The following is a 26,213-nucleotide window of genomic DNA, read 5'->3' as shown; positions in this document are numbered from 1 at the left end:
TATGGGTATCTTTTTCTATGAGGTGAGTCTCTTGCAGGCAACATATTGTTGGATCTTTCTTTTTAATCCAGTCTGCCAGTCTATGTCTTTTGATTGATGAATTCAGGCCATTAACATTCAGGGTCATTATAGAGAAATGATTTGGTTTCTCGGTCATTTGGTTCATTTTTAAAATTTTGTTTATTTATTTGTTTGACACAACTTGTTTCCTCCTTTATTTGACAATTCCTTTAGGATAATTCCTCCCTTTGCTGATTTGCTTCTTTGTTTTTCATCTCTTCCTCATGGAATATTTTGTTGAGAATGTTCTGTAATGCTGGCTTTCTTTTTGTAAATTCTTTTAGCTTTTGTTTATTATGGAAGGATTTTATTTCATCGTCAAATTTGAAGGTAAGTTTTGCTGGGTATAAGATTCTTGGTTGGCATCCATTTTCTTTCAGGGCTTGAAAAATGTTGTTCCAGGACCTTCTAGCTTTTAGGGTCTGGATTGAAAAATCTGCTGATATGCGTATTGGTTTCCCCCTGAATGTAATTTGGTTCTTTTCTCTCACAGCCTTTAAAATTCTGTCTTTATTTTGTATGTTAGGTATTTTCATTATAATGTGCCTTGGTGTGGGTCTGTTGTAATTTTGTGTATTTGGAGTCCTGTAAGCCTCTTGAACTTGATTTTCCATTTCATTCTTCAGATTTGGGAAATTTTCTGATATTATTTCATTGAATAAATTGTTGATTCCTTTGGCTTGTTTCTCTAGGCCTTCCTCAATCCCAATAATTCTTAAATTTGGCCTTTTCATGATATCCCATAGTTCTTGTAGATTCTGTTCATGATTTCTTACCATCTTCTCTGTTTGTTCAGCTTTGTTTTCAAGGTTAAATATTTTGTCTTCAATGTCTGAGGTTCTGTCTTCCAGGTGTTCTATCCTATTGGATATGCTTTCTATGGAGTTCTTAATTTGGTTTATTGTTTCCTTCATGTCAAGGATTTCTGTTTGGTTTTTTTTCAATATCTCTAACTCTTTATTGAAATGATCTTTTGCTTCCTGTATTTGCTCTTTTAACTGTCGATTGGTGCGATCAATCAATGCTTGCATTTGCTCTTTCATCTCATCATTCAATGCTTGCATTTGCTCTTTCATCTCCTCGTTTGCTTCTCTGATCATTTTAATTATGTATATTCTGAACTCCTTTTCTGTCATTTCTTCTGCCATGCTGTCATTGGGTTTTATTGATGTAACATCTAGATTTGTTTGCAGCATTTTCTTTCCTTGTTTTCTCATATTGTTCAGGTATCAGTGGACCGCTGAGATATTGCAGATTTCCTCTGTTGATTTACAATGTCCCTGAAGATTTCTATATATATCCCCTCTTAGCCTTCAGTAGGCTGAAGTCTTGGAGGAAGTTGATAATGCGGTGCTCCACAAGGAAGCTGCCTCTCTAGGAGTGGTGGCCTTCAGGTGGGGTATATTCCCTGCTAGTGGGCAGAGGTGCCTCCACTTGTTGACCAATGGTCATCCAAAGGGGACCTAGGCTGTGGGCTGAGGCAAGGCCTGTTTGGGCCTGTGTCTCTGGTTTTACCGTCCTTGTGGGGAAACCTCACCAGGCAGGGAAGACTCACCCGGTGGGGAGGTCTCGCTGGTCAGTTCCCTCCTAGAGGTTCCCTCAATTTACAGCTACTGCCTGGGCTGGGCTGCCTTCCTCTGCAAAGTTTCCAGGGGCCCGGCCCTACCTCCTGGGCCTGGGAGCCTCACCCTTCGCAGATGAATCTCCTTAGGCTGCCCCTCCTCAGAGAATTTGCCCACAGGCCTGGAACCTTCGCTCCGCCCTAAGCCCGTCTCTGTGCGGCTCTTCCACCCAGAAGCCTCCTAGATTCTGGGACCCTGCTCTGCACCTAATCGCCTGGCTGCGTGGCCCCTCCTCTGAGCAGCCACCTGGGGCCCCGAACAATCGCTCTGAGTCCCAGAGACCCGCCACAGGCCTCTTCCTCCAGACAGCCGCCCAGTATGCCGGTGCGGTCACTAGGAGTCCAAGAAACTCACTTCGTGCCTCCTCCTCCCACCAACCACCCGTAGCCCGGGGCAATCAATCACTCCGAGTCGAAGTGACCCTCCCCGTTCCTCCTCCTTCTCCAGATAACCCCCCGGGTGTTCAGGAGCAGTCCCTCTGAGTGGCTCTGAATCCACGTGACCCGCTGCACGGGTCCTCTGGGCACCGCCCGGAGCTCAAGTGCGGCCACTCAAGACCAAGCGTCCCACTACGCTTCTCCTCCAGGCAGCCCCCCTGTGTTCAGGAGCTGTCACTTTAAGACCAAACAACTCACCACTCGCCTTCTCCTCTGAGCAGCCACCTGGAGCGCTAATGCAGCCACTGCGATTCCAAAGGACCCGCCACGCTCCTCCTCCTCCTCGTCCTACTCCTCTGGGCAGGCCCCGGGGTTCAGAAGTGGTCAGAGTCCAAACAGCTCGCCACGCAGCCCCTTCTCTGGCAACCGCCTGTAGCTCTGGTGTAGTCACCCGAATCCAAGCGGCCGCTCCTCTTCCTCCTCCTAGTCCTCAGGGCGGGCCCCGGGGTTCAGAAGCGTCGTTCTGAGTCCAAACAGCTCGCCGAGCAGCTTCTCCCCTGGTAACCGCCTGTAGCTCTGGCACAGTCACTCCGAATCCAAGTGGCCACGCTCCTCTCCTCCTCCTCAGGGCAGGCCCCGGTGTCCTGAGTCCACACAGCTCTCCTCGCCACTCCTCCCCTGGGCAGCCGCCGGAGCCCCAGTGGCTGCTCCGAGTCCCAGCGCTGTGCCGAGCGGCCTCCTTTCCGGCGCTCCCAGCTATCCGAGTTCACTGCTCCAGCGGGGGGAGGGGCGTCTCGCCGGCAGCTCTACTTCACAAAGTTTCCTACGTTCCGGGACCACCGTCCCATCTGGGATGCCTCCCCAGGGGGTGAGAGTCACCCGGCTGCTTTGAGTTGGTCCCAAGCGTCTCAGTATCTCCTCTTTTGAGTCCTGGAGCAACATGAAATGCAGCCTCCCTCTAGGCCGCCATCTTGAAAACCCTCGACGATTCTGTTTTTAAATCACCCCCTTGCACGGCCGGGGAAACTCGGGTCAAGCGATTTGCCCAGGGTCCCATGGTTGGAATGTTGTGGTCCCCAGACACACCAGGCTGGATGTGCTCTAGCGGGACTCCGGGACCTACAGAGCCTGCGGGGCTACAGGTGATCTAGGAAGGGACCCAAGGCAGGACAACCAGAGTGGAGAGGCGCAGCCGAGGTGTGGAGCAAACCAGCCACACGCCACCAAGACACCGTGCAGGGGGCGCTTGGGACGCGCCAAACCCTCGGCAAGGAACTGCGGCAGCACGCATGGAGCGGTGTCCACCAGAGAAGCTGAGAGTCTCTGCCAGGGAGTGGGGGCTGGCCACGTGGGCGCCTTCTGGATTCCAGGCTCCCACGGGAAAGCAGGAGTTGGCCACAACCCCCTGGGCATTTGAGACAGAACCACTCTCACCAGCAAGTGGTGGGAGCCCTAGAGGCCAGGACCCCTCTGCCAGCCCATGTCCCACTGGACATCTTAACTCCCCTGCATGGCCAGCAGGTGGCAGATCAGCGGTCAAAGCCAGGCGTACCTCCTGCAAGCGAGCTGGAGCCCTACGCAGATGGAGAGCCAGCACCAGGCTGGTCTTTGGCAAGTCCACAGTCCAGCCGGCTCTCGGGGACACTGGTAACAGGTCTCCTCGTTGGCCTGTGAGCTCCTAGTGGGAGAGGCCGTGTCTGATTCACCCTGTATCCCCAGGGCCTTACGTTGTAGGTGGCATTGACTAGGTCAGCATCCCTTGATCGGTCTGGCTGTCGTCAGTGATGATGGCTGCCACTCCGTGGAGGAGGCTGGCCACTGTGTGGCTGCGGTGAGTGGCACCCACTGCACAGGACGTCCCTGCTTCACGTCCCAGCCCTCGGGGGTGGGGCTGAGCCCTTCCCGGGGCCCAGGGCTGCCTTTCAGGAGAAGCAGGAGCAAAGCGCCTCTGGGGTGCAGGCTGCCGTGGCCCACAGGCTGGGGCCCACATTTCAGCAGCTCCCTGTTGACGCGAGGAACTCACAGGTGGCACCCCTGCATTGTTGTGGGCACAGCCGGCTCTGGACCAGAAGGCCTGGCTCCGAACCTCCGCCCCTCCACTGACCTCTCAGGACCTCTGGTTCCCCCAGTGATAAACCGAGAGCTGTTGTCGCAGCACCCCTTCTTGGGGAGGTTGTGGAGGTGCGTGGCTGGGTGTGCGGGAGCGTGGCACAGTGCCTGGCCTTCCCTACACGCTCGACACACTCCGCGGTGGGTGTCGTCGCTGCCTTTACCTGACCCCATGGTAGGTGATGGCCAGGGTGTGCGCTCCTGCCAGGGCCAGTGCGGGATTTTGGGCAGTGATGGAGTCTGGGACCGCCTGGGACCCAGCCCCTCACACTACTGTCCCCACCTCACTCCAAGACGTTCAATGAAAAGCAAAAAATGAAAAAGACCAAACGGCACAGTTGCCACTGAATATCTGAGTCTACGACTCAAATACAGATGGTGCCCTGTGGGCACAGCAGGAGGGCAGCGCTCTGGCTGGGTGGACTGGCAGGCTTCCTGGAGGAGGTGAGGGAGGGGCTGTTCTGGAGGCCACAGTCTCCTCACCCTCAGCACTGTCCTCAAGACTGGACGGGGCCCAGCAGGCCACCACCCCTCTGCTCCTTGGATCTCTGACTCAGAGAAAAGCATTTCAGCAAAATGACTCTGAAAATCCTCCAGGGACCTCGTTCTGTGTGGCCTCCCGGTTTCTCCCAACATTTTCTGCTTTGGGGGTGTGGGCAGGTCTTAGTATGTGGCCATGGTGGACATTTTGGCTTCTCCTCCGTGCCCTGCCACATGGAAGAGCTGGAAGAGTGAAGTAGCGTCCACCCTGGAGGGGCCATTGCTAGCGCCAGCCGCTGGCCTCCATGACCGAAGCCCGACTCCTGGCAGCTGCTCTCCGCCTCTGTGCAGCCGCTCTCGGGGCCGCGGGCTTGCCAGCGTCCCTTTGAAAGGTCTTTTTGCCTAGCTGCTTTTCCCCAATGCAGTGACAGGATTGTCAAAAGCACCTGCTGCAGCTGACGTGTGATTCTAGGGGTGGCGAGGGTGGACCCCGAGACACAGGGAGGGAAGTGAGCGAGGACTCGGGGCGGGAGCCGCGTGGCCACCTTTTTCTTTATTCTGAGACGGTTCGGTTTCAGGTAAACATGCTCTTTCTACTCTGCTTACAGTGCTCAGTGGTGGCATCTGGCTGCAGCTTTGGGGGGCATCTCAGAGGGATGCCCCCCAACTTCTAGTGGCTTCAGTTCCAGGAATTCACTGCAGCGCTGGGTGCCAGCACTCCCTCCCAACGAAGACCCTCAGGTCATCATCATCCCCACCCCTGCCCCGCGCCATCATGCTGGACACGCATTCCCCTGTGTTTACTGCAGTGTCTCGGAGATTTCCCTCCGTGCCCTCCCCCAGCTTAACGATGGGAGCAGCAATGGCGGCCCAGAGCCACTGACTTTCCAGGGGGCGTCTTCTGCATAACGGAGGCTCCCTTTGCTGTGTGCAGTGAATCGCGCCGAGCTTGGAGTTGACTGTCACCCATGCCGGGCGCCGGCAGCGCGCTGAGGTTGCAGGACAGCTTCATCACGCCCGCAGGATGCAGCAGGGGCTGTCAGCCCCTCCCCAGGCCCTGGCGGCTGCGCCTGCCTCCCTGACTGGACGTGGCACGTAAACAGAACCACGTGACTCTGTGCCCTGAGCCTGGCCTCCCTCGCTTAGCGTCCTGTTCCACGACCTCCAGTGGGAACGCGTCAGGCTCCCTTCTTTCTTCCCATGGTGGCAGCCATCCACGGGGCAGGGCTGCAGCGTTTTCTCCCCTCAGCTCTCGGGGCCCGTTTCTGGGGGAGCACCTGCTTTTTGACTGTTGGGGAACCGCAGCTCTGCTGAGGAATTGGTGCTGTTTTGGTCCTTTTTTTAACAGATGAGCGGACTGCAGCTCAGAGGGGGAGGCCAAGGTGGGGGCAGAGCTGGGCGTGGACTCCCCAGGAGGGCCAGGGTCTGGGGTCCTTGCTGCACGTCCTGCTGCCCCTGCTGCCTTGTTGGCCACCCCATCGTTTCTCCTCTGCCGTGGCGGCCAGGTTTATCCTCAGGCAGAGTCAAGAAGGGGCCAGAGCCATCTTCTCAGATAGCACCTGGCCGTGTGTCTCCCTGTGAATCCCCGCAGGGATTCCCCTCTCCGTCCTTAGGGTGACACGGCAGCTGCCTCACCTGTTGTCAAGGGACTTTGAAGCCTGGCTGCTTCTCTCACCACCCACAGGGCCTGCTCAGACCTTCCTTCCCCTCTGCCCGGCTTATTCCCCTCTGCCCACCAGGGTCACCTCTTGCCATGCCTGCTTTGGTCCTCCAGCTTCTGGGGCTGGACCAGGCATGCTGTGCCATCGTGTCTGTGTGTGTCCGTCATTCCTCCATGTGACAGAGAGCTCCTCAGAGCAGGGCTGGTTCCCCCTTGTCCTGCCAGCTCAGGGCTTGTTGCCCCAGTCATTAGGAAAGTTTGCCACCACACCTGATCACTGCCATAGAATCATGGCAAACTGTTTCTGTGTAGTGGAAACAACTTAAGAATTCTAAGTTTTAATCATTGTTTGAAAGATTAAAAAGGGAATAAAGCCTGGCCCCTAGAAAAAGTTCAATAAAGATGTTGATGCTTAGGGATTGTGTAAAGTGATTGTAATGGCTTTGGATGCACACTCAGGAATTATAAAATCTTTGTCCCTGAGGAGTGAACCAACATGCAAAAGTGACACAAGCCCCCGATAACCCAGTGTAGGGCTTCTGGGAAAAGGTCAAGGTGGAGCCCCAACCCTAGTGGCAGCTGTGCTTTTAAGGCCATGAGCCCAGACTGCTGGGTGTGAATCTTGGACCCACTTATTTTTACCTCTGTAACCTGGGCCGTTTAGTTAACTTATTTGGACCTGGCATAGTGCTTTATAAAATTGGAATTAAAACAGTACCCAGGTGATAGTATTGTGAGGATCAATGAATTAAAATATGGAAAGCAATGGAACCATCTTTGGTGCTTAGTATCTGCTGAATACGCATTTTAGCTGTAATGTGGTGATGGTCCTGGTGAGGGTGATAATGTTGGTGGTCCTGGTGATGGTGATGATGATAGGGATGGTGGTGATGGTGGTGGTGGTGATGGTGGAGAAGATAATGGTGGTAATGATGCTGCTGATGGTAGTTTTAGTCAGCTTTTCATCACTGTGACCAAAATATTTGACAAGAGCTCCTTAGAGGAGGGAAAGTTTATTTTGGCTCATGGTTTCAGAGGTTCAGTCCATGGCCGACCTATTCTATAGTTCTGGGCCTGAGTGAGGCAGAGCATCATGGTGGAATGGCATGGCGGAGAAAAGTTGTTCAGTTCATGGGAGCCAGGAGGGAGAGAGGGGGGAGAGAGAGCGAGAGAGAGGGGGAGAGAGAGAGAGAGAGAACTGCACTTGCCCCAGAGGCACATTGCCAGTGACCTACCTCCTCCAGCCACAGCACCCACAAATCTGTCGGGTGGATTAATGCCCTGGTCTGGTCCTTTTGCCTCTGAACATTCCTGCATTATCTCACACGTGAGCCTTTGGGGGGCACCTCCTATCCACTCCATAACAACGGTGACGGTGAGCATGGTGATGAAGGTAGTGATCGTGCGGCTTCTCCTTCCCAGAAAGCTGCATCTCAAGGCCTCAGTCTTCTTTGTCCATCTTCATGGTGAAAGTTGAAGGGCAGAGGCGTTGTGGGCAGGGGAAGGCAGGGCCTGGTGATGCAGCCCTGCAAAGAAATGAAGACTATGCTTTTTGAGGCTGGGCTTACCCAAGGAGGCAGGCTCTGCCCACAGGTGTGCCTGTCCTTGGGTGTCAGGAAGTGTAATTGGCAAGTGAGAGGACAGTAGGGTCCACAGAGCCAGCCCTGCTCCTGCCCAGGTGTGACGTGCATCCTGCAGCTGTGCGCTATGTCCAGCCAGACCCCGCTTCACTCAACTGCCCACGGGACCTCTGCCTTCCGGTCATCTCGGCCCCTCTCCTGGCCAAAGGAAGTAGAACCTCAGATACAGACTGAGAAGGTGATGGTGGGAAGAGGAGAGAGAAGGAGAGAGGAAGAGAGAGGAGGAGGGGAGGGGAGGGTGGGAGGTTGACTGTTAGTATGTTTCCTGCCAGAGCCCAGTGACCTACAGCCCAGTGACCTGCAGCCCAGTGACATACAGCCCAGTGACCTACAGCCCAGTGACCTACAGTCCAGTGACCTGTAGCCCAGTGACCTACAGCCCAGTGACCTACAGCCCAGTGACCTGTAGCCCAGTGACCTACAGCCCAGTGACCTACAGTCCAGTGACCTGTAGCCCAGTGACATACAGCCCAGTGACGTACAGCCCAGTGACCTACAGCCCAGTGACCTACAGCCCAGTGACCTTCAGCCCAGTGACCTACAGCCTAGTGACATACAGCCCAGTGACCTACAGCCCAGTGACCTACAGCATAGTGACCTACAGCCCAGTGACCTCAGCCCAGTGACATACAGCCCAGTGACCTACAGCCCAGTGACATACAGCCCAGTGACATTCAGCCCAGTGACATACAGCCCAGTGACATACAGCCCAGTGACCTACAGCCCAGTGACATACAGCCCAGTGACATTCAGCCCAGTGACATACAGCCCAGTGACATTCAGCCCAGTGACATTCAGCCCAGTGACATACAGCCCAGTGACCTGCAGCCCAGTGACATACAGCCCAGTGACCTACAGCCCAGTGACCTATAGTCCAGTGACCTGTAGCCCAGTGACCTGCAGCCCAGTGACCTCAGCCCAGTGACATACAGCCCAGTGACCTACAGCGTAGTGACCTACAGCCCAGTGACCTCAGCCCAGTGACATACAGCCCAGTGACCTACAGCCCAGTGACATACAGCCCAGTGACATTCAGCCCAGTGACCTACAGCCCAGTGACCTACAGCCCAGTGACCTCAGCCCAGTGACCTCAGCCCAGTGACATACAGCCCAGTGACCTACAGCCCAGTGACATACAGCCCAGTGACATACAGCCCAGTGACCTGCAGCCCAGTGACATACAGCCCAGTGACATACAGCCCAGTGACTTCAGCCCAGTGACTTCAGCCCAGTGACCTACAGCCCAGTGACCTGCAGCCCAGTGACATACAGCCCAGTGACATACAGCCCAGTGACTTCAGCCCAGTGACATACAGCCCAGTGACATACAGCCCAGTGACCTACAGCCCAGTGACCCTGCCGCCTGTAATTCTGGCCCAGTCCTTGTTTCCGGTTCTCATCAGTCAGTCAAGCACCTTCTCCCTGGGGTGGGAGATTGGGATGGGAGTGTTTTAGAAAATCACGCAGCTCCCTAGACAGTGATTGGTGTGACCCTGTGGGGACAAATGGACACTGGCAGCCAGCAGAGCACGAGCTGGCATTTCGTAGCTGTGGACGCTAATTATTTAACCCCGTCGTGCGTCCATTCGTCTCCTAATGTGTCTCTGCTGGATTGCTGAAGACAGAGTGCGGGGAGTTTGTCACCCACTGGATCAGTGTCCCCAGGCTCCGGGGACTCTCCACACGCCCAGGGCCTTCAGACAGCAGGACTCTCTTCTCTCCCAGTCTGGAGGCCGGAGTCTGTTGGCAGGGCCACGCTCCCTCTGAAGGTGCTGGAGAGGCCTTCCTCTTGCCTGGCTTCTCAGGACCCAGGAAGCCCTTGGCCTTCCTTGCTGTCAGCCGCACGCCTGGCCTCTGCCTCCATCTCCACAGGGTCAACTTCTCTGTGTCCTGCGTCTGTCATCTTCCTCTCTTTGTGAGGACACAGTCGGGGATTGAGGGCCCACCCTGATCCAACACGACCTCATCTGGGTCACGTCTACATAGATCATATTTCCAGATAAGATCCCTCATAGACGCTGAGTGTTAAGACTTTGGTACGTCTTTCAGGAGGACGCAGTTCAGCTCAGCGAGGCACCAAGGTCAGAAGCCTTGTCCTAGGCGATCCACGTGGCCAATCCCTTTCCCTCCCGCCCTCTTCCTAAACCTGTGAACAAGCTGCTGCCTTCTGAAAGAGCACACCTTGGTAACAGATCAAGCACTAGCACCTTGGCCTCTTTAGAGACCTTTTTTTTTTGGGGGGGGGGTAGTCTCTATCAATATTTTAATGTCACCTTCATGGAATTCTATTCATGTTCATCCAGTTTATTGACTTTTTTCTTGTCCAGTGAGTGCACAACCAGGGCTCAGGGCCCAGAGGGATACTCCAGCGCAATTGGAGACCCTGCATTTCATTTTGGTGTTAATCAGAATCCTGATCAGGAGGTCAGAGTGGGAGGCCGAGTGGCTCCTGACCATCTTGGTGGACACCCAGCCTCGGGGGGCTGTGTGGCTGCCACTTGCTCTGATTCAGGCACCCACCAGTATCTGGCAGGAGCCCCCATGTGGCCCAGCTCAACTTTGATAGCAGGAGGGCCAGATCGACCTAGCTGTCTGTCAGAAGGACTTGCCCTTGACTATCACCTGCATGTGGCCATTGGAATGAGCTATGGGTTACCTGTCACTGGCTCTTGAGCAGTAAAGTCCCCGTTGTCTGCCGCCGTTTCGAATTAGACTTGCCTCCCGGGTTCTCCAGCTTCTCTGGAGCTGCGGAGTCAGCTATGGGTACGGTGCATTTCCAGGTGCGGAGAGGGTGCCCCTGGGGCTGGGCTGCTCTCTCAGGCAGGCTTCCGGGTCGGCCTGAGCTGGCGTCTGGTTACTTGGATCTCAGGAGTGTTCCACTTCTTGCCAGGCTTATGAGCGTGGCTTGCCGTAACTAAGCTGGTGCATTTGATACTGAAGACGTTCTTCCTTTGGGAATCTTGTACATGCCAAGCAGAGGGGCCTACGTTGCCAGCTGGGTGAGAACCCAGGACGCCAAGTGCTACTGAGCCTCGCAGGCGGCCGGCACCTTACAGGTGGTCCCGCTGGCTGCTGGGGATTGGGCACCTCCTGCGTGCTGCACCCAGAGGGGCTCTTGGAAGCATGTGCACTGTCTTCCTGAGGCTTGCAGGATGCGTCTCTTCCCCTTCTGATTTTGCTTTGTATCTGTGTTAATAGATGACGGCCAAGTCCTGTGGCTGGGACTCATCCACCCTCAGGTGACACCTCTAGTGAGGGGCACAGGGAGGGGCCAGGACTGGGTAGAGGAAGAGGTGGGGTCCAGATCCGTAGCCATCCCGGTGGGGAGCCAGCGTGGCCCGTTGGGTGTCCTTCATCAGACGCAGCTGCTGGCCGTCATGCCCTGCTGCGCTCTGCTGCAGTGGCTCGCTGCCGCTCATTTTGACCTCAGAGCAGGGCTATCTGCTGCCCGACTGCCCACAGCTGCACATCAGGCACTTCCTTGCAGGCGTCTGGTGGTATGTCTCCTTGTCTGCCAATCATGCCACACCCTGGTGACCTCTGCCAGCCTATGGAGCGGCAGGATTGCCCAGAGCCCGCCCGACTCCCGTGGGAACTGCTGCCACGCATCCCCTGCCTCTCCCCTGTGTCTTGGCTGCACCTCTGATGGGCGGCCTCCTGGGGTGAGGGTCGCAGATGCATTCAGGGTTGCCCACTGGCCTCTGTGAAATTCTGCCCCTTACTGCTAGAAAATATCCCAGGTCACTAGCGCCGCCTTAGATTTGGTACCTGTTTGACTTTGGAAATGAGCACTCTTAAGTGCGGTGATGTGCCAGGCTTCAGGCTGGGTGGCCCTGCTCTGTTCAAGCCTTCACATTCCTCTTACCACCATTAGGGAACTCAGGCTCAGAGAGGGCCAGCAAGGGCCTCAAGGCAACCAGCCAGTCACAGGGAGAGCTGGCTCTAAACCCCGACGGCTCTCCCTGACCCCGTGTGTTCGGCTGAGACTCTTGGTCATTTGCTTACCTTGGCAGATGGCAAGTGTGGCCACAAGTGACTCTGACTCTCCCTGTGTTCCTGCAGGTTCTACCCAACCATGGTCTCCACGCAGCCGCCTTCTTCTCTGCCTTCCTGGTCTCCCTGGCGCTGAGCTGGACGGTGCTCTTCCTCCTGGCGAGATGCCAGTGTCTACAGGGAGGTGTGCTTACCAGACGCGGGGTGAGCCTTCTTCCCGGGGCAGTGGGTGGGGGAGGGCGTGGTTCATCCCCAGCCTGGTGGTGCCCTGCACCATGGGGATCCTCCGGGGATCCGGGGGCGGGCCTCACGCGCTGCTCCTCCAGGTGCTGACCGTGTGTCCTGAGTTGCGTCCTCACCTTTGGTGCTTTTTAGATGCTCCCTGGCTGATTCATTTTTTAAATAATTATCTTATTTTATTTTTCATAGACAGAATAATTGTACGAGTTTATGGGGTCGGGCATGGTATTTCGATGTCTGTGTACCGTGTGCAATGATCAAATCAGGGACGTGAGCATAGCATCACCTCAAACACTGACCTTTCTTTGAGTGGAAGCGTTGAGTCCTGTCCTCCAGCATGTGGAACTGTGCAGTCCGCTGGCCTGCGGCCTCCTGCTGTGCAGTAGAGCAGAGAGCCTCTCCTGTCCACCGCAGCGCTGCCCAGGCTCCCTCTGCCTCGTAGCCTCCCCCAACCCCAAGTCCACTCTCTGCTTCCATCCGATCGGCCTCTATTGCTCCCGCTCCTGAGGGAGGCCAAGCAGCACATCTCCTGTGCCTGGCTCAGTTCACTCAGTGCGATGTCCTCCAGGGTCATCCATGTTGTGACAGGATGTCATCTTCTGATGGCTGAGTACTGTCCCACCCTGGATATGTGCCACCCTTTCTTCATCGTTCATTCCTGATGGACGCTTGAGTCGATTCTGGATTAGGCTCCTTGGATGGCTGTACCCAGTGGCCGGGTTCCAGGGCCCTGCCGTCCAGCCCCGACTCCGGGCAGGCGTGTTTTCCACCCACGTCAGCCCTGCTCACTGCCTGCTTGGTGGCCTGGGTGCCTGCTGCCGTCCTCGCAGGAGCACAGATGCCTTAGCCTGGCTCCTGCCCTCTCCTGCCAGTCTCTGCGTCACAGCCTGCTCTGCCAGCGCGCGTGACGCACGTCCAGGGGGCTGAGCTGCTGCCGTGCTTCATCTGTCTAGACCTCCGTCCTCTTCCCAGGCCGTCTGCACCCAGGGCCTGCTTCCCCTGCCAGTCATCGTTGGCCACTTCCTGGAGGTCGGGGGCTCTCTGGGCTCCCCTCTGTCTGTGCCAGGCTCCACCCAGCTCTGACCTGACCGCACTCCTCCTTCTCTTAGCCTGGGCTCCCGCAGCACCTCCTGAGGCCGGGATTCAAAATCAGGCGCTTACGTGGGAAGCGATCCCCAGAAGTAAGGGTGGGAGAGGGGAGGAGGCAGGCGGAGGCGAGGAGGGAGACCTGTACCATGGGGGGGCGGGGCAGGCGGCAGGGGCCGTCTCCTGCCCAAGTGCCACTAGCGATTGGTTGAGGACAGGGCCAGGAGGCAAGGAGAAGGGGTGACGTTGTGTCCCAGGCATGGATCTGAAGGCCAGCAGGGTCCTCCAGGGAAGGACCGAGGCGTCTGCTGGTGGAGCTTGGCTGGTGGGTGCTGCTGGTCAGGGTGGGGACTTGGCGAGGCCTGTGGCGTCTGCTGTGGCCCCTTGTCTGGGTGGAGCCCAAGGGGTGAGTGAGCGCTTGGCCAGTTGACGGGTGGACAGACAGAAGGAAAGCGAGGTGGTAGTGGTGGAGCCAGAGGAGCATCTTAAGACTCGCCAGAGGGCAGTGGCGGGAGGGCATTGGTTGGTTGTGCAGGGCCATCGGGGACTGGAGCTGCCGAGACTAGGTGCCACCCCAGGCGTAGTGCCTGGGAAGGAACCTCCGCCACCCCCTCCCCCTCTCTGATGGGGAGACTGAGGTCCGTGAGGTTGGACGGCTGCAGTGGCCGAGCTCAGACTGGGACCTGGCGTCTGGAGGTGGACGTCCTGTCCAGCCGAGGGGGCCTGTTGCTGGCTCTGCCTGTCTCCTGGGGCAGAGGATTGCCGTGCACAGTGAGGGTGGCCGCTCTCCTGGTGGCAGAAGTGAGGAGAGAAGGGGCCCATCTGATGAGACCTCGTGTGCACCGTCCCGGCTCCTCTGGCAGGAGAGGGGTGCCCATGCTGTGACGGAGGACAGCGTCCGTTTCCTGGGGATTGCAGACAGACCGTCCCAGCCAGCCGCGGGAGGAGAGCTGGGTGGCTGGAGTTCTGGTGGCCCTTGCAGTCCTTCCCCCCAGCGTCACGCAGTGGAGTCTTTTCACGTTTTCTTTATTTTTCTGGGCGTAGCGGTGGCCAGTGAGACAATGTGCTAGAAAACAGGAGATGCCTTTCGAGGTGGAGCAATTGGGGATACACCTGCCTGGCTCCTTTGGAGCTGTGTGGCCGTCAGTGTGCTCGTCACTACTCTGACCCTCAGTTTCCTCATCTGTCAAGTGGGGCACTGGCTCTTGTTGTGGCAGCTTTATGACATAACACATTAAGGCTCCCGTAATCGTGTGTCCTGAGGAGAAACCTGCAGGCCCGTACTGCTGGGCGTGAGCTTCCCCTCCCCAACGACAGCGGGGGTGGCCGAGAACATGGGTAGGGGTCTTCGTAGGTCAGAAGGGCCTCGTCCTCTGCCCCGTTGTAGCACGCAGCGCTCTTGAGCAGGGCTGTTGGAGTCATGGTTCCTTTTCTTTGGTGAGCAGTGGCTTGTCCGAGTTCGCCTGCCACGGTGGCAGGGCCAGCCCAGAGCGGTCCTCTGACCGTGGACTCCCGCCTTCCCTGCTGACCCTCCCAGCGTGGGGAGGTCCTGTGGAGGCCCACTCAGTCATCGAGTCTGCATTCTCCTGAAGGTTCAGCGCCCGGAGAGCAAGCTGGAGCCCTCGCTGCTCACCTCGGCCGGCGGCGTGAACGAGGACCTTTCTCTCAACGACCAGATGGTGGACATCCTGACCTCTGAGGACCCCGGGAGCATGCTGCAGGCCTTGGAGGAGTAAGGACCCCCATGCCATTCTGCTCCCAGCCTGGGGATGAGTGTCTTGGCTGCAGCGGTAGGAGAGGAGGTGGGGCATCCGTCCCTCGCTCTGTCATTTGTCACTCAGCTGTCCCAATCTAATGTTGGGAGACAGGCATGCCATTAACACAGACCAAACATGTCGGTGTCTTTCTGTGATGTCAGAATTCATTGAATGACAGTAGTTCCCAGGCATGCCACTTTCATCAGTGACTACGCAGCGTGTACTTGTGGTCAACTGACAGTCGTCAGCCAGGCAATCAGTGCTCTTCCTTCCACTCGTAATCACTTCTGTCTCCAACCCGGAGCCACGCACCACACTTTACCACGCGCGCGTGTGTGTATAGATACGTACATGTACATACACATCACAGAAAGGGTTAAGGTGGCCTCAGGGTTGCAGGATGCTCTCTCAAGAGCAAAGAGAGCGGATATGAATGCAGGGAGTGACTGTGGGTGGTCAGGTAAGGGTTTCCATGAAGCAGTTCCGCAGAGTCGTCCAGGTGAGGGTCCAGACTGATGGACCCTCGTTTCACGCGTCAGCTTGGAGTGGGCTGTGTTGTCACCCGGCCAGGAGAAACGGCACCGAGCTGGAACCCAGGGAGGGAGAATCAGAATCTCATCACTGTGGTGCTTTTGCGGGCAAGTTTTGTGACAAGGTGATGGGGTCAGGGTGCTGTCCAGCCTTGGTGCCCCCTCTGATGGGTCTCAGGTAAGGGGTTGCTTCCTTTGGTGGTCCGGTGTGTGTAAGCTCGTTGGTCTGGATTTTGTGATACAGGTTTGGTAGGCCCTGTGTGGGCCTACCAGCTATATGCAGCTGTGTGGCTCTGATTTAATTTGACAGGTCCACAGTGGCCATTTTTATTAGCACAGTTACCTTATTTATCAGTTTGTGCCTTGTGGCTGTGCTAGGCAGGTGGTAGGGGTTTATTTGTATAAACAAGGTACAGAGTCATTCCACCTCAGCACTGATACTAAAAATGGATTGGCTCATGGCAAACTACTGCTTTCTAAAATGTGGCAGCACGGGGTTAGGCACAACCTGAAATGGCTCTTCTGTTCACCGTGGTGTCTCTTAGAGCAGGGCACGGCCTGCCGTCCACATCCATGCACTGCTAGGCACTGGACGCTAGGCTTGGCATAGACAAGAGGTGCGTGAGGCACAGTCAGGCCAGCCACCATGGTGAGGAAGACAGCACGCAAACAGGAGTGACCACAGAGTGCTCAGGAGAAGTCGGGCTGGCCGAGTGCAGAGGGGACGTCGTCACCTCTGAGAGGAGCGTAGAAATGCTTCCCAGAAGAGGTGACGTCACAGCTCGTTCTTGAGGCTGGAGTGGAAGCTTTCCAATAGGTTAATCGAGGAGGTTAAAGGACAGAGGTGAGGGTGGGAAATGATCACGTGCCCTGGTGAAGTGCAGGTGGAGCCATGGGGTGAGCGTTGGGGCACTGAGTACAGACAAGAGAGAAGAGGCAGCTGGAGAGGGAGGCCAGCCAGGTGCTGTGATGGTCAGTGAACCGAGTTCAGTTCTTCATGTTTGATGAAGACCTGGACTGTACTGTTTGATGAAGACTTGGACTGATGTGCAGTAGAACATCGTGCCAGATTCTGGTGTAGGAACCTTACAGAACCAGTTCACAGATCCTCATAGCAACCCTATGAGGCAGGTATTGTTTCTACCATCTCTCAGATGAGGACTTGAGAGAGGTCCAGGGACTTCCCCAGGGGCACTGTCGGGTGGAGGCTCGGACCCAGGCAACAGTTACAGCATCCGGGCAGGTGGAAGAAGATGCCAGACACAGTTAGGATAGTAGACATGCTGTATTTGGAGGCAGCAGTAAGCAGTAAGTAACACCCACCCAACCCCTGAGTCCTTCCATGGGCCTTTCTTATACATATGCAGGCCTGACAAAGAAGGCACATGAGGTAACCAACAGGGTACCTAAGTGGGTACAAGCAGATGTGCCCTCGAGTACACACACTGAATCAGGGTGTTCATGACCTGGGCTGCACACTCCAAAGAGGCTGCTGGAAGCCTGGGCAAGGGACCTAACTTTAGCCATCTTGGGCCTTCCCACAAGCACATGCTAGTACATAATAGGGTCAGGTTTTAAAGCCAGTCTAGCTACATGGTCCAGGCTCTTAGGGTGCTATACTGCCCAGGATTTCTCCTAGCCAGGCACATGGGTCACGGCCACATAGCTGTCATTAGATAAGGTTCATCAACTGGGAATTTCCAGGTGACTTCTTCGTATGTTCCCCTTTTTAAGTCACCCAGTTGTCTGTTGAAATTCTCAATCTCACCTTTTGTATCCCCAGACATAGTAAGCAGGAGTAATCTAAAGTCTCTGAAAACTCCATTACTGTACATTCATTTTCTATTATCTACTTTTCCTCCAAACGTGTGATCCTATTTTCTTTTCTCCTTATGTGCCTGAATATTTTCAGTTATGTGCCAGACATTTATGTGTGAGAGTTGCGATGATAATTTGAGGAGTAGGATATTATCCTTCTAGGCAGCTAGGGGTGTGCTTACAGATTGCCTTACCCCAATCAAGATTAAGATGAATCTTGATTAATTCCTTCCATGGGCTTCATTTCCTCCTTGTTGGATCTGACTATTTTTATTTATATTTTTACTGTTTTTTCTTTCTTCTTACGCAGCTCATCATGACTAATAGGACCATATGGCAACCTCTCAAATTGGAGGCCATTTACAGGAAACCTTTCTGATTCTAGATTCCAGATTCCTAGCTTCATCCACTCACTGCCCACTAGGGAGTAATTTCTATGTATTTAGAATTATTATGCTGATAAACCACAGGGCCTTATTTTTTTAATGTCAGTTTTAAATTTTAAAGTGTGCAGTCTCTTTCACATACCTCATTTGGTTTGGTCCTCAGGATAATGCTCTTTAACCGGCATCTTATTTTTGATGTTTGACAGTTGAAGACTCTGACCTTACGAAGCCTAAGAAGTTGATCCACAATTACACATCTAAGTGAGAACAGATTTTTCTTTATTTAGTGTTAGGCACATTAGATTTTGCAAAATTCTGTGAGCCTTAGCATCCTTGTCTCTCTGCTGGGGACACTGACATTTAATGACTTGGAGGACCCTTGTTGGCAGGTAAACATTCCTACAATGATAGTTGCTGCTGAACGCGGGTCACATTAGCAGGTACTAAAGAGATGTGTTCAAGTGACTGGCACTTTCTTAAAAACCTTGAGATGGCACTGAGAGCAGGAGGCCTGGGAAGCAAACTTGAGCAGCTGCCCGATCCTGCCTCCTTGGATGTGGGAGATGGTGTCCTGCAGCATGTGGTGATGCATCCAGGACAGGCCCAGGACAGCTCTGCCTCTCCTTCTTGGGAGTGTCTACTTACTGTGTGACTCATGCCACTCGAGTCCTTAGTGGGGAGTGACTGTCCTCCTGCCTGAAAGGATGCCCCTTGCTGACCCAGTGCCTTGTGAGCAGCCCGACCTGGAGCCCGGAAGTGCAGGCTAACCGTGCACCTTGGCGGGAAGTGGGCCTTGCTGATCCTTTCCTGCCTTTCAGGGTTGGCTCATTCAGCTTTGGGCGTCCACCCAGATGCCCTTGTTCATTGTAGCTTCATTCCCTAAGCAGAATGCTAAGCTTGACAATTAAAATTTGCCCCCTGACCGAAGTTGGGGAAGTGAGTAAGCTATGGGGAAAAAAGTTCCTGGCAGAGATTCCTAAATATCTCTTAACATGTTAACATGATGAACAGTTAATTATCAAATCATGCCCTAGCTAAAAGTCATTTTTTTTCCCAAAACACAGAAATGAAAAGTAGAGTCAAATGATTTGATTTGTAATTAGCACCTAGATACTTAATTTGCAAGTAGGTCATTCTCTATACCCTTTTGAACAGATTAAGTGGTACTTTAAATTATTAACCTCCTGCCCTTGTCTTCAATTTGGAAATTGATGGAAGGTGAGAAGCCCACTCTCTTGTCTTTCCCTGTGTCATGTGAGGTCACAGCCGGCTGCTGCAGGTTGCTGGTCCTGGTGCCTCGATGCAATAGGAATGTCCGTGTTTATGAAGAGCTTACTGTTCACATCACTCAGCAGCTCTGAATTTTATGTGCATTGCTCCTAGGGAGCTGATCCTAATTTGCATGAAGAGTGTCTGACATTGATTATCAAGCGTGGCCTGAGATTATTCAGCATGAGAGCTCAATTTGTCCCTCCCCTCTTGTTGCCAGTTTCCCTGCTCCCTGCCTTTCTGAAAGCATTATCGAAGGCCAATTCTGTTTCAGGCACTGTGGTTGGATGCTACTTTGGGGAATCTGGTCTTCTTTTTTAATTGTAGCATTGTCAATTATTTTTAATCTTTTTATCTTGGCTTATAGTCAGGCTTAGGCGCTCTGAGAAAGGAAGTGTCACTCAGGATGTCAGGAGCTTAGTACGCAGATCTCTGATAGTCTTATAGCTAAAAATAGCCTTCTCCTCCAGCAGACATTTATCCCGTTTGTAACTCTCACTTCAGCTTTCGCTGGGTTCTAAACATGTCGCTTAGGTGAGTTGATTGCTACCTCATTTCCAAGACCCTTCGGAGCCTTATCTTTATTCTCTCCTGCTGATTTATTTTTGACGAAGTACGTTTCCTTGCTTTGCTCGGTTATTTGGCTTTTGCATCATTTATTCGTGGGCTGCCTCTTACAGAGAGGATGGGGGCCATTTCCTTTTTTAATCAGGTTTCTTCACTGTTGTCACAGTACAGGTGGCTCAGACCCAACACGGGCTGGAACTGGGAGGCAGGAGGAACTGGGCAGACTGGCTGGTCCCGGAAGCTTCAGGAGGCATGGTGCACCCCTGGTGTGGAGCTCTGGCCTGACCATGCCCTCCAACATGAGGTTCGGGAAGGTTCGCTAAGGTGGTAGCAGACTTGGACCCAGGCCTGCGTGCTTCCAAGTGCACTGTTCTATTGAGAGAAGAGTCTTTTAAGTTTAATTGAGCTTAGATTTTTCAGACAGGCAAAGAAAATAAGGACAGCGAGGAATCCAGGCCTGAGCGTGTTTCTGTTATCAGGAGACCCCCCTCGACGCCGAGGCTCGGTGGTACACATCACATAGGGTTGAAGGGAAGCCTCACCTGCACGGACCAAGTAGCTCTATGCCAGCCATGTGGTACCCCTCGTTTTCACTCTTCCCAAACATTCTGCAGCGATGAGGTCGCGCTCCTCGACTGAGAAGCCCGAGCCCAGGGAAAGTGTCTCTCCCAAGGCTCTTTGGTTCGTTTGCGTTTTGGCTTGCTTGTCCGTGACGTAGACTGTGAAAAGTAATTGACTGATTCTTTCAGCAGGTCCTCACTGAGGTGGGACATGGTGGGACAGCAGTGGAGGAACAGGTGTACCATGGAACAGTAGCCGGAGGCCCTGCTGGGGGAGGGCCAGAGAGGCCAGGGGGCACAGGAGTGGGCACACGCAGGAGACAGGGAGGGACGTGAGCATCCAGGGCTGAAGAGGAGTGGCCAGGGCAGCAGGGCAGGGACAGAGTGGATTGGAGGGTCACAGGGCTACCGAGGGGCCCCCTGAAGCAGGGCCAACACTGTTCTGTATCCTAAAATTCTGATATTTCTGCACAGCACTGAAGGCTGCTGGAGGTGGCCATATGTAAATATATACACGGATGTGCATATACACACATATGCGCATTTAATGCTGTGGGATGTGTTACCCACCTGCTCTGTGACTCCATGAGGCAGGGACTCTGTCTTGCTCACTAGTCGATCCCTGGTGCCTAGACAGCCCCTGGCACACAGGAGATGCCGTGTGGCTGACTGCTTGCTTGCAAGGTGGCTGCCGGCACAGGGGGAGGCTCAGAGGTTACAGACACAGAGCAGAAGGGCCATGTCACTCACAGCAGGAGCCAATGGGATATCTTCCCAGATGTGCTGTGCCTCAGGCCACCAGAACTCCCCTGAGGACGGCCGCTAGCTGGGCCACCAGAGGCTGCTCAGGTTCTGGATGAGCAGAGAGCAGCCCAGCCTCTACCTTCCCACGGCCCCTCCTTACACGTCCCCATCTCCTGGACAACATCTGGGATTGGATTTGGGGCCCACTGGATAATCCAGCATAATACCCCGGTGGAGATCCTTCACTTGGTCACATCTGCAAAGGCCCTTTCTCCTTACGAGGCCACATTTGCAGGTTGGGAGAAGTAGGATCTGAAGTCTTTGAGGCCGTCACTCAGGCAGTCGCCCTGGCCGCGGAGGCGGGACTGAGGAGACTGGGGAGAAGTGAAAGGAGGGGCTGCGGCCGGCGAGGTGGGTTGCAGAGTGGCTTCTGTTCAGACGGTGGCATGTCAGCCAGTCACCTCTCAGTAAGCAGAGGCCCACCAGGGTGGGAGGCCAGAGCCCTGCCTGCAAGGTGGCACCCTCCCAGGCTTCCGCAAGGGTTGGGGGCCATCAGAGGGAGACTCGTCTTAGATTATGGGAGAGACTCACTGGAGTGGCCGCATCCAGGTGGGGGTGGCTCTTCTCTGTGACTGGATGGAAGCTCAGGACTTCCCTCAGGGTCAAATGGAGCAGGTGCCCTGGAAATTCAGAGCTGGAGACTTCATGTCCATTGCCGGGCAGTCCACTGGAGAGTCTGTGGTGGGGCAGGTCTTAGGACACCGATAGACAATGCCCTTCTTTCCCACTGCTTTCTTTTCCTGTTTTTTTTGTTTTGTTTTGTTTTTTGTTTTTTGTTTTTTTCTGTTTTTGTTGTTTTTCTTTTTGGTACCAGGGATTGAACCCAGGGGCACTTGACCACGGAGCCACACCCCCAGCCCTTTTTATATTTTATTTAGAGACAGGCCCTGTGAAGTTGCTGCAGCTGGCTCCATCATCATCCCCATGAAAGGTCTCTGAGGAGTCCTGTGCCCGCAGACGCCTTCCGTTCTCAGCAGGTGCTTCTCAAGCTCCGCTCAGTGCCAGGCCCACGTGGACCAGGCGCAGGGAGGCGCCAGGAGCAGCCCAGCCACCACAGCACCCGTCCCCTGCCCCCGCCCTCCTGTGGGCAGTCCCGCCCTCTGCCTCATAAGAGCTCATGCTCACCAGGGGTCTACCTCCGTTGCTTTACTTCCTGGTCAACCTTTGTCTTGCTGTTTTTGCTATTTGCCACTTTGTGTGTGAGCGTGAACATACCCATGGTGTCCAGTTGATGCTCACATTCACCGGGGTCTTTGCAGGCTGGGCCTTCTTAACCACGGTGGTGTGTGCCCCCTCTAAGTGCTCAGCAGAGAGGACCTGCCACCCAGAATCAATCTCCTTGAGTGGAAGTCCTGGGAAATTCGGTGCATTTCTCCCTCTGTCCCCAACTGCCTTTTCTGGTCATTTGCAGCCTGACCGCGCCCTGGCAGGTCTTCCCCTAGCAGTGGCTCATCTGGGGCTGCCTCAAGTGGTGGAACCTTTATGCCTCTGGACTTAATTAATCCACCCCAAGTCACACTTGGGTGCCAGGTTTCCTCAGCATCAGAATCCGTAAGATTACCCCAGCTCCAGGCACAGCATGGGGTGGAGCAAACAGTGGCCTGGCTCCAGGCCTGTACTGCTGCTGCCCTCCAGGGATTGGAGGAGATACTTGGACGTCACCTGAGAGGGTAGGTGCATAGAGCTAAGCTAGGAGGTGAAGAAAGGCCCTTCTGTTCTCAGCCTAACTCCACTTAAAGAGTTCTCATATGCAAATAGCTGTTGGATGGTGATGTTCTGATGGCCCCTCCTCTCTTCCTGTCTGGCCTCTGCACAGCCTGTCACTGTCCCTCCAAGAACTCTCACCTCTTCCCTTCTCACTGACACCACTCATCTCCTCAGCCAGAGGAATCTCTTCTGGGAAGTGTTCTGAGTCACCTATTGACAAATAACCTTCCCAACTTCCTGTTGCTCTTTGGCATAGTCCTAAGTTCCACCTTGGCCTGCAAGGTCCCTGTCATGCAGCCAAGGCTGTTGGGCCTGGATTGGAGGCATTCAGTATTCCTGTGAGCACAGTGAGCAGGTATCTGTAAGGTGGAGATGATGGTGGAATCTGCCATGATGGACATTTCAGGGAGGCAGTTGTCAGCTAACTATGAGGAAGACCCTGCTCCCTGTCTGAGCTTTGAGGGAACAGCCTTCGGGGTATGTATTTTGTATCTGGCGTGGAGTCTCTCTGATTCCTGGTGCCAAGTTGCCGGCTGCTTCCCTCCGCCACAGTCTTCTGCCATGTCCTGCCTCACCGTGAGCCCTGAGGAATGGAGTCGGCCATCTATGGCCTGAGACCTCTGAAACCGTGAGGCCCAACATAAGTGTTTCCTCCTCTAATTGTTCTTGTCAGGTCTTCTGGTCACAGCAGTGAAGAAGCTGGCTAAAATTCCAACTGAATGTAGGAGGCGTTATTAATCCTTCAGGGATCTCTCTGATGTGGCGATTCTGTTCTCACTTAACCACCAGGGAAATAGGCTCGGTGGTCTTCATAACCCACCGAGCTCACCCGTCTCCTGAGGAGTGAAGCTCAGATTGGAAACTGTTGGCTGATTCTCAGGCTAGTGCTTCCAAACCTAATAAAACACACCACCTGCCAGGAAAGGTGACAGCGTTCACTTAGAAGCAGGTGAGGGGGGCTGTTCATGGAGGATTGGAAGCCGGCAGAGGACCTCTCACTTCGCTTCTGTCTGCTCCAGAGCTGACTCCTGTGGGCACAGGGCCAGCGAGCGGTGGGGTGAGGGCAGGGACATGTAAACCTCAGGACAAAGGGAGTTACCGTGCATCTATCTGCACAGCAGGAGAGCCCTGTCGGACCCCTGGCCACAGAAATCTTTATGAGGAGGAATGTCCTGGACAAAAGATGCAAAGTGTGACCCCTGGTGTCTTAGCGTCTATTAGAGTTCATCCTAAACAGACCTCAGGGTTCATGCCCACTTATGGTGACTGCTTGCACCCTGATTTAACCTCCAGTTATAATTTGGACAATGAAGCAACTCGGGAGGTATTTTTCTCCCACATTTCCATTGTCCAGGCTTTCGAATCAACAGGACATAAATACGATTTATGATCTCGGCATGAAGTCTTGCAGGATCGGCTGTCCATGGAAATTGCCTTACGATGAGGAAGATTTCAGTGTCACTAATACTGAATTGTTTTTTGTGGGTCTACTATGCTTACAGTAGCTAACTTGAAGATGCCACGTTTATGCTGCAAACAAAGGCCATGGCTATTTTGGTGTTTTCTAAATTAATGATCCTCCATGTAGATGGACCAGTCCCTTGCGACAACATTTACCGCCATTTACTGCCTTGTGTTCCAAGGTGTATCCTTGTATGGCTTTGACGCCTTGCTTGCCATCTGGGGAGAGCTTGATTAATTTTTGTATGGACTAAATAAGAAAAGACGACACCTGTGTCGCTCTCCTTTTTATCATCAGCAGCTGATCAGTGTCAGTCAGTTCTCAGATAATTTAAGCAGCACTCTTTCTTTTGGGAAGATGCTGTCGCAGGTGAGCCCGCTCACAAGTTTTAATGACTTACGTTGCGTAAGGGCATCTAGAGTGCTGGGCACTGTTTTAAACCCCTGCGTGAAGCAGGCCATCTGTTAGAGGATGTCCCTGGAACAGTTGTTTTGAGCGGCACACCTTGTCCCCACAAACAAGCCCATCTTTGAAATACAGTCACAAGACGACGGCTTTGGAACCTGAGAAGATGTTGTTCCCCAGGAAAGCAGCGTGTGAATTCTGCCAACTCTGCCAAGTGTTTGAAGTGGTAAAGGAGCCCACCGCCTGTGTCTCTGCCTCTTGGACTCATTAGGGACTGTTTTGGGAGATAGAAAAAATAGGTGTATTTCACTGTTGTCTCAATAATTTAAAATTTGCCTCTATCGGTGGACCTAAGCCTGTGCATGATGAATTCTTAGTATTTATTTTCCTCTTTTGAGGCCATTTGGGAAGTTAACAGATGAGAGTGAATTTCATGAATAGTGTGCAGGTTTAACTGATTTAAAGGGAACTTTTCTTTCCTTTGTGGCTTTGGAATGCTGACAGTTTTTGTTGTTGATGCTGCAGACAGCTTAGCCACAGTGATGGACGTTGAGACTGTCAGCCACCCAAGCTGCCTTTGAGCACCCCTTCCCAGGCCAACGGGAAGGGTGAGCTGTGGGCTCTGGCTGATTTGCAGCCAGCGTCCGGGGACAGAGAGGATTGCTGGAACCATTGCTACCAAATGCCAGCCTCGGGGCTGGGGATATAGCTCAGTTGGTAGAGTGCTTGCCTCACTAGCACAAGGCCCTGGGTTCAATCCCCAGCACCACAAAAAAAAAAAAAAAAAAAAAAATCCAAATGCCAGCCTCTTTGTTTTATGGTAGTCAGCTCTGCATTACTGTGACCAGGAGACCTGACCAGAGCAGCTCAGAGGAGGAAAAGTTTATTTTGGCTCATGGTTTCAGTCTGTGGTCAGTTGACTACGTGGCTCTGGCCAAGGCGAGGCAGAACATCGTGGTGGAAGGCAGTGGCAGAGGAAAGCAGCCCAAGACATGGCAACAGGGAAGCAGAGACAGGACATAAACTCTAGAGCCACACCCAGTGAGCCACCTCTTCCAGCCTGCAGTTACCACCAGGTTAAACCATACAGGTGGATTAAGCCACCAGTTAGGCCACAGCTCACGTAATCTTGTCATCTCACCTCTGAAGATGCTTGCCTTGTCTCACACTCGAGCATTTGGGGGGCACCTCACATCTAAACCATGAAAACTCTGCAGTTTTTATTTCAAATGCTGAACAACAGAAGGTGGTCTTCATTATGCTGTGGGGGGACAGTCCTTCACTGAAGCCCTTTAGCTAGCAGATGGTTTGGCAGCGAACCACCGAGAAAGTGCCTGGAGAGCCCCTGCCACCTGGAGAACACACGCAGCCCCATTCCGTGTAAGTTAGTCAGGGCAAGGGAAGGACGGTGACGCAGTCAAGCGAGGGGTGAGCTTCCACTTCAGTGGTAATCATCTGCCGCAGACTTGGTGGCAGTAATGGTCTACTGTGGACTTGGTGGCTGTAATCATCTCCTGTGGACTTGGTGGCAGTAATAATCTACTGTGGACTTGGTGGCTGTAATCATCTGCTGTGGACTTGGTTGTTCCATCCAGCAGAACCGGCACGGAGAAAGGAGACACCACTAATCTTTAGTTTGATGAGATTTATTGCGTCCTCCCTGTTTCTCTTGTCCCCTGCC

The 26,213-nt window shown here is 53.9% G+C and overlaps 1 protein-coding gene across 3 annotated transcripts in view; it reads left to right on the top strand.

Annotated features, from left to right (window-relative positions):
• The window catches only part of EVC2 (EvC ciliary complex subunit 2), a gene marked incomplete at its 5' end in the record, with an annotated part of 107,276 nt that overhangs the window by 25,049 nt on the left and 56,014 nt on the right, over positions 1-26,213 (top strand). For all 3 annotated transcript variants that reach the window (XM_079154319.1, XM_079154318.1, XM_079154320.1), the window contains 2 exons: positions 12,011-12,145; positions 14,860-14,999. In XM_079154319.1, coding sequence (XP_079010445.1) covers positions 12,011-12,145; positions 14,860-14,999 — 275 coding nt within the window. The remainder of the gene's footprint in view (positions 1-12,010; positions 12,146-14,859; positions 15,000-26,213) is intronic.

This window comes from Sciurus vulgaris, assembly GCF_902686455.1.
Source record: "Sciurus vulgaris genome assembly, chromosome: 9".
In the NCBI taxonomy this organism is placed as follows: domain Eukaryota; kingdom Metazoa; phylum Chordata; class Mammalia; order Rodentia; family Sciuridae; genus Sciurus; species Sciurus vulgaris.
This window is presented reverse-complemented; position numbering and strand designations above follow the sequence as displayed.